Genomic DNA, 12,248 nt, shown 5'->3' with positions numbered 1-12,248 from the left:
GGTGAGGATAAGTGTAAGAGTAGGCAGTGAAGGGGACAGTCCTTGAAGGCAACTGACGAGAAGGGAAAGGAAGGGGAATGTGTGTCTAGTGGTGGCATCCTGTGGGAGGTGGTGCAAAGGCAGCTAAATGATCACATGCTGAGCAATAGAGAGCATGAGAATCAAGCAGGAAGTCAGGATTGGTGACCAACCTACTCCCAGAAATGGAAACAGATGTACAGCTGTTGAAGGGAAATGAGGAAGGGATGGACTAGGTGAAGGAGACAGCAGGATGGAAATTGAAAATAAAATAGATAAACTTTTCCAATTCCAAAAAATGGGAGGAAAGCAGCACCAATAAAGTCATTGATATACCTAAGAAAGGTTTGGTGGGTTAGGGCTGGAATGAGTAGAACAGAGTATGAGCACATATCCCACAAAAAGGGACAGGCATAACTAGGGCATATTTGGGTACCCACAGCTATACTTTTGACCTCCTCATCATCCAAGACCTCAAACACACCTTTCAGGTGAAGCAACACACACTAGCTGGAATTGAAACTATAAATTCATGTCACTGAAAATCCTAGAGCAGTCTTTTAACACCTTAAAAGCTGCTCAACTGAAGAACTGCAGCAATTCAAAATGGCACCTCCCGACATCCTGCAAATCAGTACTGCATCCACATCTGAAGTGATTAAAAACCATTAGTGACAGGGGAATGAGGACAATTAGGGACCAATAGGAAGATTTACACATGGAAGCAGCGAGCATGGCTGGAGTATTAAATTGCTTCTCATCTATCCTTAGATCAGAAGCAGATGCTCTCCAGGCCTCTCGACAGGACATTCAATAACTAAAAAAGGGTTTAAAATTGAGGATTGGGTTTGCGTTAAGTTTGACACAACACTGGGACCACTTGAGATGCATCTAAGCGATACTGGAAGTGCAAACTGTGGAAGCACTAGCCATTTATTTTTCCTCCAAGCTTAGACTCTGGTGGTCAGAGTCAAATTGTAAACACTGTGCCCTTGTTCAAAAGAAAAAAGGAATGCAAGGATAAAACTAGCAATTATAGATCAGCTAGTTTAACATCGGTGGTGATATTTCCAGAAACAATTTGAGAGCTAATTAATAGCCCCATGGAAAAATGTTGGTTAATTAGAGAGAGTGCCACCACAGATTTCTTCAGTGAGGAGGCAGGGAGACAGATAGGAAGAGAGTGAAATTAATGCTTGTGCGCGAGGATCAGTGGCAACATGACAATTAGCTGAGGGATAGGAGACAGTAATGGTTAAAATCAATTATTTTTAGGCTGGAGGAACACATTACTCAAGATCCAAAGTCAGCATTGAGACCTTTTATTTTCCAGACATCATATCAATGATCTAGACCATGATGGGGAAAGAATAATTTACGTTTGCAGAGGAGTTGAAAAACATGGAAGCATAATAAACTGCTGAAGGCAGTGTAGAACTTGGAAAAAAAAATTGAAAAAAGGTGGAGCGGGCAAATAGGTGGGAGAAAAACCCAATCACGGTATAGAAGAGACCCTTCGGCTCATCAATTCTCCACCTACACTAGTCCCACTTTTCTGCACATGACCCATAGCATTTGAATTGTGAGCATTCAATGTCATCCAGGTATATTTACTTAAAATATTTCCTGCCTCTACTCTCCCAGGTAGTGCATTCCAGAATCCCAACCTCCTCTGGGTGAAAAACAATTCCTCAAATCCCCTCTGAATTTACAGCCTTTCACCATTAAAAAGTGCCCTGTAATTGACCTTTCAATTAAGGGAAGCAGCAGCTCTCAATCCACCCTGGCCGTGCCCCTCACTTGTGTCCCCACTTCAGTTTTCACTAGTCTGAAGCAACAACCATTCCAGTCCAGTCAACATTCTGGTGAACCTCCTTTGCGCCCTCTCCAGTATAATCATATCCTTCCTGTAGTGTGGTGACCAGACCGCAGTACTCCAGCTGTGGCCTGATTAAAAGCTCCAAAATTACCTCCCTGCTCTTTAAATCTGTCATGACTGATAAAGGCAAGTGTTCCACTTATTGACTGCCCAATTAACCTGTCCTGTTGCCTTCTGGGATCTGGCCAAGTACCCCAATATCCTGTGTTCCTTTGAACAGCCTGATGAAGGGCTTTTGCCTGAAATGGTGATTTTCCTGCTCCTTGGATGCAGCCTGAACTGCTGTGCTTTTCCAGTGCCACTCTACTCCTTTAAGGATCATGTCCTGCCACTCAGTACTCTCTGCTCTCGTTACTGCTCCTGAAGTGCATCACCTCAAGAGTTAAATTTCACTGATCAGCCCAATACATCTGTACCATCCTGTAATCCAAGAACATTTACTTATATTCAAGAACAAGGAATCTAAGCACTGATCTCGCTGGTGTACTCTTGGAGTCAGCTTCCAATCACAAGATGAATGGTAGATGAAGTTCTGTGAGGAATTATACATTTGGACAGAGAAACAGCATAAAGTGTAGGGGAGCAGAAAACTTGTGTAAACTGGGTCAATAATCTCAGTTTTAGAAGAATAATGGGTGATCTCAGAGTCATTCAGAACCTTGAATGCTTCACGAAGTGTAGACTAATATTTCCCTGGCTAAATAATTTAATCCAATGGGGCAATATCAGCTCTGCTAAAAAACCCACAATTTTGGACATGGATGCAAAGAAATCTTTCCCTCAAAAATATTATGATTCTTTGCAAATAAATATCAAGGAGAGTTGTGGATACTTTAACACTAATATATTTAAAAGGCTGGGATAGATTTGGGTCTTAGTTAAAAATCAAGGCAATATGGGAAGTGGGAAGGAAAGAAAGTTAAGCCAAAGATCAGTCATGATCATATTGATCAGAACATGCTCAATTAGCTAGTCTTGGTCTAACTAGAAAAAAGAAAAATAGCTTCAAGAATACAAGACCTTGTGGTACAATAGGTAGCAAACTCTCAACTTCTGTCTTCTAGATAGAGGGACGAGTCCCACTCCAGGACTTCAGACAGATGGTGCATTCCGAGAGAGTGGCCAGATGGGTCAATCCTTCTAATATGCCAATGCAGGAGGCAAGAGGAGGAGAGTCTCCTAGTCAGTAATTCTTCTTATAGAAGAGTAGTGTCCCTCAAAACAGCCTCTGGAACTGGTCACCAACCTATTGCAAATGAAATTTTGCTATGGCAACAGACAAGTGCTTTGTCTGGTCTTAAGCATCACTAGACAGATAAATCATTCAAGTTCTTTTGTGCATTGCCTCAGAAAAAAATCTTTACGCCTGAATAACTGAGATTTGTAAACTTGGACAACTGCAGTTTAGTCATCAAGTAATGGTCGGTCAGTCAGAAACATGCACTGCCTTTTTCAAAAATGGTGACAAATTCTTTAATGTTAACAGACTGTATAGTTGAGACATTGGTTGAACCAGCTCATCCTGGAAGTCTTACATAGGGTCCAAATAGTACTCCAGACAGACAGACATCTGATTCGAGGCAAGTGACCTGAACTAAATTCATGTTAAGAATTTAAAATTATATGCATGTGCAAATCTATTGCATTTAATTCCAACTAGTCCTATTACAATAGGAACAAATGTCAAATAACCCTAAGTTAATTAAAATCATGTAATCAAGAAATCTTGCCATTGTTTAACATTTCTAGATTCTACAGTCATCCCTCCCATTAAGTTTGTCACTTTGTGGTTCCTTTTTTTGCCTCCCATTTGAGAGAGAGAGAATTAGCAGGTGTATAGTTTGATTTCTCTCCCTCCCACGGCATGACAATCTCACCTGATGCCTTTACAATTTGGATCAATATTCCTAACTAGATTTGGTAAGGAGTACAAATCCTTGATAAAAATCAGCAGTATTGCTGCCTCCTTGGAAACAAATATGTGCAACCACTAATGTGATGCTGCATTGTATTAAATGAGACTTTTTTTTTAAACTGAAAATGACAAGTGAAGCAAATTGGTACTTGGATCCAAGAGGAGAAACTCTGGCCACCTCAAAAATGCAAGGATCAGATCAAGGCAAAATATTCAGATTGCCTTAAGGTAAAAACATTGAAACAGATCATCTAATCCCTGCACAGCACATCTTACATTCCCAATAGAACACTAATATGCTGATCTTCCATTAGCTTGAAAGTAAAATCAGCCCATAATTAAGCACTTGGAAAGTCATTATAACAAAAGTTGTAGTCTAAAGAATTTCCATCATTACTGCTGCAAGTTGGTTTTGAATATCTGTGTACTCCAATTATCAATATTCCAATTGATTGTTAAAACATGGCAGCCACTTTTACACAGCCTTTGCAAATCCAACGCGATTGTTGTCTCGGTCAAACTCTGTATAGTACTGCCCAATAAAGACATCTCCAAGAATCCACATTGGACCAGCTGGTGGTGGAATGTCAAGGCCCATGAATCCACTCAGGCAGATGGTCACACCAATTTGTTTTTCCTGAAGAGAACAGAAAAATGTCAAAATACACAGAAAAACTACTTCTTCCCTCACAGCTCATGTTCGGCCAAAACATCCAGCAATTAAGCATTCACTTTCTTGTCCACTAAGTGAACAGTGACTGCAATGTGCCAGCTTTACAGCATGCGTAAAGAGGTTGAAGCTCCATCAGTAGTCCCTCCTAAACAGATGATCTCGATCAACTTGAAGAACTGGAGCAGCCAACAAGAACCTCTCATCATTGATGTTAACAATTGTTGTTTTAGTATCCAACTCCTGTAACTTGTTTAATACACACAAGGACGATAGTTCAAGAGGCCATGCTGCCACCATTTTTTTAAATTAAAAAAAGGGTAGATAATATCAGTGATGCCCATATTGCAGGAACAAGTACAAATTAACCTTTAGCAAAGCTAGAGTACCACTTCTGATTGAGTGTTATCCAGGTAGATCTGTTACAGGTGTAGACAATAAACAGCTGATCATATGCAGCATGTTACAGTGGACAGCATGCATCTTGTTTAAATAAAAAGATGAAGCACGAGAATCTCTCTCAAGTGGCTCCCTAATGCAGTATTCCAACTCTGGTAGATAGCAGTCTTAAATACCATATAGGCTCATCTCTGCTTTATATCTTCAATCTGTTAATTGTTAACATTACATCAGAGGGGAAAAAGGAAATTTTAAATAACAAAAAAGGGTGGGAGCACTTATCTATCCTAATTTAGTACAACTGTACAGGCTTACAAAGTATGCTTCTTCAAATACCAACAATGTGAAATTTTTAAAAAGCATATTTGTCTATTTTTTGAAGAATCATGCAGAAAAAGCTAAAATAAAACTAAGTACCCACCTTCAGGATATACTGCTCTCCAGTCAGAGTAAAGCTCCGCCCTCCCAGGCTAAAGTTGATGGGAGGAAGGGAGGCAACTTTGTTGCAATCGACTTTGTACTGTGAAAGAAAATATATACACAAGTTATTCTTGTTGCAATTTATTACAGTACACAATTCTGCAATAGAAATATCAGCTCCTGGATAAATACATTTCTACATCCTCCACTTTCCAACAGTAGCTCACTCCAAAACAGTGAGGAAAAAAAAACAGCCTTCAGGTACATTCCCCAAGTGGCTGTGCTTCACATGACTTCTGATAGCAAGTGTCAACAGGCTTCTCAAATCATGGAAAGTACAATCAAGTATGTTTCAATTATTACTAAATTTCCTAACAGGCATTTCCCAATGGACCACATGATCAAGAGCTCAATCATCTTTCCTCAATGTGTCCGTCATGGGTGACTAGGGATAATGTGTCATCTCACCTGGCCTTGCGTAAGTGGTATAGCTCCAATGGATTTCTGCAAAGCCTGAATTTCCACAGCCGGTCCAGTGATCAAAGATGTTCCTGTGTCCACAATAGCTGAACAGCCTCCTTTACAAAGGACCAAAGAGTCATCAATGGCAATTCTATCAACAAAAAAAGACACCAGAGCAAGGTCAATAGGGCACACCCAAAACGTACAAAATGCAGCACTCAACTCTATTCCCTAAAACAGTATCTATCAAAAGATCAACATACATTGCTGAAGACCCAAAATCAACCATTTCAGGTAGTGTAGTGTAATCACCAGCAATAGAAACTCACCCTTATTTTTGGGGGAAGTGTATGTGAACATTTTACACATAACGACAAGCCTACAGTACTTTTGAATTGCTCTCATAAGCAAGTGTAATAGGACCACCTACTACCTGTATCTCATCGCTGCATGGTTTTAAAATCTTTGGACAGTCATAATCTATACTATAGGCACAGCTAACCTAAAGACAGATCAAATACACAATGTTACGGTCCTATTTAATACCAGCTTTACATGCTGCACAGATACAAGTTCACTTTTGAAATGTTAAAAAAAAAACTTACTTATCCATTTCAATTTGCCAATATGCCTGGCGGGTGACATTCAAGTAGTAGAATTCTCCAGTGTAATATTTGGGATCAGTGCCACCCAACAGCAGCTCCCCCCCAGGTTGAGTTTCTGGATTCCTAGAAATTGAAAAAAGTACATTGCCATCATCTTGATGAATTTGAGTGTATGCAGAGCGGCTTGTAACCATTTTATTTCTCATTTGGATACAGATATCTTTGCATGACTGACTAAACAATGGTGTAAGCACATGGAACTAACTAGTTCATTCTGGCATATTCACATGGGCAAAACTGGCTCCTGTTACAGAGGGGAGAATCACAAAATACTTGGGATTAGTTTGGCTTCTAAATCTTACCTGTTCAAGTAGAAAGAAAACACATTATTTTGCACCAGCTTCTGCTTCATGATAGTATCAAACACTGGATCAACATCATTAACTGAGATTTTGGGGTAGGCCATGCCAAGAATTCCATCAAATTTTGCAGCAATAAAAGCGGCACCAGGCTGTTTGATGGCCTCACCAAACAACTGGTTTGGAACTTTGATGTCACCAATCTGTAGAAAAGACAGCAGACCACATTTAAAACAAAAACTTCAGCATTTACCATAACATTGCTCTCCTGCTCAATTTACTAAAACACCATTTCCCCAACTTAGCAAAGAATCTCTGTGCATCTACACTTAAGAAAAAGTCATCAGAACTGTTATCTTCAAACAAGTCAGGTAAAGTGATTGGTCTCATCCTCAGATCCAGAGTGTGAAAAATACTCATTAAAAAGGAAAAATCTGAAGTGGATGAATTTGTAGAATTTTTGGTTAAGTCAAGTGGAGACACTAAATTTGATTAGGTCTTGGAGCAGCATAGAGAACACAAATGGGGTTGCGTGAGAGTTTGAAGGGTGGCTGGACCCGAAACACTAATTCTGACTTCTCTACAGCTGCTGCCAATCTTGCTGAGCTTTTCCAGCAATTTTGCTCTCTGGGTTTCCAGCATATGCTGTTTTTATTTTTAAAAAAACTCATATCACCTTCTGTGCTGCAAGCTATGGCCCACAAAAGAGGATACCCTCACCTTTCCAGGTCTTACTCAAAAAGCACTGATCAATTAAAATTTAAGTTTTTAAAAAACTAAGATGATGAAGTGTGATGAAGAAAAATAAAGAGTCTGATTAAACATAGGCCTTATGCAAGTCATGGTAATATTAAACAAAACCTTTTTCTTTTTAAGTTTCACACCCATCACATGACAACTCAGAACACCCAGGAATTTTGGAATACTGAGGATCCCGAACCTTGGGCTTCATCTCAAGCCGACAAAACACTTCAATTTCATTAAATAAGGCCACATTTTATTAGAAGTTGAATTGGGAGACCACATGCTTAAAAGAGAGAGATCTTTTGGGAAAGAAAAAAAGGACAAATATTGGAACTCCTTATCCAGACAGCAAAGAACATGAAACTCCCATGCCATTCCAGTCAGTCATCACAGGAATCATAATTCAGGTTTGATTTGATACAATTAATGTTAGACATTAGATTCAAAACAAAATCAAAGTGAATAAAAAAAAGTTTCAATGATCAGCTGTATTTATAATAGCAAGAACAAATGACAAGTTAGGTTGCAATTATGGAAAATGAACTGTGAACGTTGTTCAAGATGCTTTTGGCAAAGATGAACAGTTAAGTTTTAACAATGCTGCTGAAAGTGATCGATTGGTGAACTGTCTCTTAAAGTCTAAACATATTCATGAAATCTCATGTTTAAAAGACGTTGGGTACAATGCATCTGAAACCAAGAAACCGTCCACTGACAGCACCCGATTGATTGTTTTCAAAACAGGGACGAGAGATCACAATTTGTTAAGCGTGAAGCAAAGACAAAGCACATTTGCTTCCCTAAAATGGGAATACCATCTCTAATGCATGTAGTTCATCAGCTGAAGTTTACGTGTTCCTGAAAAACAGTATTTGAAATTGAAGCTCCTTCTCCAAACAAACAAACAGTCTCTTGTATCTGTGGGACAGAGGACTTTGCATAGAATTGCAGTACTTCACAATAGATCACAACCACAGAACATCACAAAATCAACAAATTGACAAAGGTGTTGGGATTTTAAAATCCAAAGAACATTGTTGGAAAGGAAGTATATAGAGCCAAAAAAAGATGCAAATCCAGTGGCTGCCTGGGAGATTAACTCTCAATGTCAGACATATAGATGTACAGCATGGAAACATATGAAGAGTTGAAAAAAAAAGGAAAAAAAAAAGTACTATAAATGGAGTTGCAATCAGAGGATATCAGTCTTTGAAAGACAGGATAGCAGTCTGAGCAAAAGGGACATGGGTGCACTTTCAATTTTCAAGAATACACATGGGTGGAGGTTAAAACTGAATTTTAAATTCAGTGTTTGGGTGTGTTGTGGGCAGAGGTACTTGTGTACACTAGCCTGGACTCAAGAACTAGTGCACAGTGAAGGCCACAAATGAAAAACCATCCAAGACTCTCACCACTGTTGCAGATTTAAGAAAATTCTCAGATTGTTAAAAACAAGTTAAGCCAGTTTGCGGTAAGCTGTATTTAACAAAGTTCAGCTAATCTGAAAAAAACGAGAATGTCTAAATTGAATGGTCAACTATTAACATTTTATCAACTACTGGTCATGAGCTACACAGGCATGCAGTGTGGAGTAGCTTTTGTCATTTCTACCATATACAACTGATACAGTACAAATGTGCATGTAAAACTCTGTTCAGTAACTCAGAGGTCTGGTTAAGTTGGGGCCATTTGGGAAAAAAAAAGAGGATTTCTATTATTTTGAGCAAGAGTGTGGTGTCCATAGGGAAGGGGATCTTCTCAAGTTCACCTTGCAGCACCGAAGGTTCAATAACCAGAAGGGGAAAAGTAGCTCATTCTTCCATATCTGGGCAGATAACAATTCAGGGGCTATGTGGAGCTTTAATAAATTGGGAAACCTTCATATGGACTGGTTGTGACAAAGGCTTCATCCAAAAAAAAAGGATTGGTTAAAGTTAAAGTTATTGACCAAATGTCTTCCAATCAGTAATGGTTTTTAAAAAATCTATACGTACTCTTACAGTGTCCTGGCTGAGGTATCCTGATAGGCTGCCACTACCATACTGAATAGCAAATTCAGTCCCATTCTTCACATAGGTGCTTGACTTTTCAGAATTATACTTGTGATGCAGCACTTAAAAGAAAAAAAAGGATTAATTGAACTTCAACACATTTAGCTCTCATACTACAGATAGTGGTGAAAGGATTGTCGGTAGATTTTAAATGATGATTTCTTCCTCATTCTGAAGCTGCAGTCTCCCCTTACATGTCATTGTTGGTCGGTTTGCTGAGCTGGTCGATTGCCTTGCCGACTGTCTCCCTGCTGGGTGACATCTTCAGTGCTGTGTAACCTTTGGATCATCCAGAGGCTACACAGCACTAAAGAGAGGTCATCCAAAAGGGAGACAAAATGTTTGCAAGAAAATCAACCAGCTTGGCGAACTGACCAATAACCTCAACCACAAACTTGGAGCCCCTGACCTTCATTAAAGTCTTACATATGGTCCAAAATAAGAAAATACTTCATTATCTTCCCTCCCTGCTCATTTTTGTCCAGACTTGAATAAGTGTGTGCATCCCTTCTTCAAAAAGAAGCATTAGATAGTTGGGCATTCCCCAATTATAGCTCCTGCTAGGAGTTTGCCTCTTCCCCAATTCTGCAGATGGTGAAATAGACGCATTACTGCAGCTTAGAAAATCTTCAAACACCTTCCTACTTACATGTAGTGACCAGGGATGTTGTTAATTATTAATATCTTAAAAATGACAGAAACTGAAATATAATTGCATGTGTTGACATTTGTTCTCAGCTTCTGTTTTGCTTTCTATTTTATTGCAGATGATGCCAAGTCATGACAAGGGGTCCTAAAGCTGATAAAGTGGACTCCAAACCACCAGTTTATAAAAACGTTTCATTACTCCTAGATACATAGGATGTTTAAAATTAAAGTGTATCAAAAGCTATATTTTTGCCAAATATAAAATCAAGCATTGAGTAATAAGCACTTTTAGACTTCCCCCTCATCTGTAACTCCGTCTAATATCAAAGTTCAGCTTTCTTAACCATCATCTGGGCAATTGAGGGGCAAAAAAATTGCTGGACTGACCAAAAGATTCCCCCTCCCCCACCATGTTCTTCACACGCAAATGCAGGATTGGGTACTTCATAATACTGGAGGAAAACTTCCCCTCTTGCATTCCTGAGCACCCATTTCTATCTTAGTGTGAAATTTGCCCATTTCCAGCATCTGTTAGTCTGAAACTTCAAACTAAAGATTAAAACCATTTGTGACAGCTAGGAGCTTGTCACAAACTATCCTATCAGAAGAAACCATCCTCAACCCACCCAAACTCCATCTCCTAATTGAGTTTGTAACCCAAATGGTTAATGGATGTTTCAATCCAATTCCACTGTACCGAATACTCAAGAAAAGGTTAGAATATGGTTTATGTATTACATTGCTGGACGTATCCTAAGGTACCATCTAGAAGGCTAACCACAGACATGGTAATGCATGGCAAAAAAGGGAGTCCTGAAAGAATAAGTAAACTCACAGCAAGCAATGTCAGTTAGAGAACAATGAATGGAAGGAACCCAGAGGTTGGAGGAACCAGTGTCAAAAACCACAGTGAAGCTTTGAGGTGGTGTGCCAATACCAATCTCTCCATAATACTGGGCCTAGAAAAGAGAAAAAACAATTTTTAAAAAAGTATAACAACTCTGAAACATTTACAATACCTACTTTTTATATGGGGCATACATATTAAAATATTTCACTATTTCTAATTAAGATAGTATAAAATGATAATAATTCAGTTTAATGTACCTTTCCATTGACTGACAAATGCCTTTGCTATCCAGGATCTAATTACACAGGGAGCATCTACTGGTGATTTACCCAACTGGCCACTGATGGTCCAGTCATTGGAAACAACTTCTGTTCTTTTACCCCCATGCCCTTTCCATCTTGCCTCATTTCAAAGATTTCCAAGGCCAACTAGAACACCTTTGTTAAGCAGCACAGGGTTTATTTGCTTCATGTGATTTAAATTCCATATTTGCTCATGCAAAGTTTAACAGAGCTATTAGAGTTGTAAAAGCTCCTCCATAAAATTCACTGTTGACTGAACTCTATATCCTGGTTCTTACTGCTGCTTCCTTCTGAAACTTCCTTTTCCTTCATATTACCTGCAATCAAGACAGATAGCTCTTCTGTTAGGATTTATTGAATATTCCATCTTAATGCTGATTAAGAATCAAGGTTAAGTAAAAGAGAAAAGAAAAAAGGTGGTGTGCTCTGCTTCAGTCAGCCTGCGTCTTTCCAGAACTTTAAAAATTGTGTTCCCTATTCCTCCTATCATTAGCCAATAAAGAACAGTTCCCTGCCGCCCCCCACTTATATTTTTGTTCTACAGAGACAGATCTAGCTCTTTCGTCCAATCTTGCAACTCAATCAGGTGATACTCTACTGGTGGAGTAACTGGAGCATTATAAAAGGTTCAGTATAATATCCTAGCTTTTGTATTTGATGTTTCTATTTATGAAACCCCCAAGATACCACTTCTGGTCACTTTCAAAAGAGATTGTGGATACACTTCCCTAGGCATTCTTTAGAAGCTTGCCATTAAGTGTGCAGTCTCTCTCCCTCCCTCCCACTAAAATATATTACTTCACATTTCTAGATTAGATTAATGCTTTAATATCCAGCTGATGTTGTACCAAACATACCCCAATTTTAAAAAATCTTCACAAAAAACTTAACTGCCCCAGGTGGATCTGCAGTTAGGATACTATAAT

General features: G+C 39.0%; 1 protein-coding gene across 1 annotated transcript in view; it reads right to left on the bottom strand.

The window, feature by feature from the left end:
- Window positions 1–3,345: 3,345 nt before the first annotated feature.
- ctsd (cathepsin D) overlaps window positions 3,346–12,248 on the bottom strand; it is a 31,051-nt gene continuing 22,148 nt past the window's right edge. Inside the window, exons 3-9 of the mRNA XM_060838870.1 lie at window positions 11,006–11,129; window positions 9,466–9,584; window positions 6,731–6,930; window positions 6,369–6,491; window positions 5,770–5,914; window positions 5,303–5,401; window positions 3,346–4,449 (exon numbers count right to left, since the gene is read on the bottom strand). Coding sequence (XP_060694853.1) covers window positions 4,288–4,449; window positions 5,303–5,401; window positions 5,770–5,914; window positions 6,369–6,491; window positions 6,731–6,930; window positions 9,466–9,584; window positions 11,006–11,129 — 972 coding nt within the window. The 3' untranslated portion in view covers window positions 3,346–4,287. The remainder of the gene's footprint in view (window positions 4,450–5,302; window positions 5,402–5,769; window positions 5,915–6,368; window positions 6,492–6,730; window positions 6,931–9,465; window positions 9,585–11,005; window positions 11,130–12,248) is intronic.

Source organism: Hemiscyllium ocellatum, chromosome 18 (genome assembly GCF_020745735.1).
Source record: "Hemiscyllium ocellatum isolate sHemOce1 chromosome 18, sHemOce1.pat.X.cur, whole genome shotgun sequence".
NCBI lineage: Eukaryota > Metazoa > Chordata > Chondrichthyes > Orectolobiformes > Hemiscylliidae > Hemiscyllium > Hemiscyllium ocellatum.
Note: the sequence above shows the minus strand (reverse complement) of the source record. Positions and strands in the feature narration are given on the sequence as shown.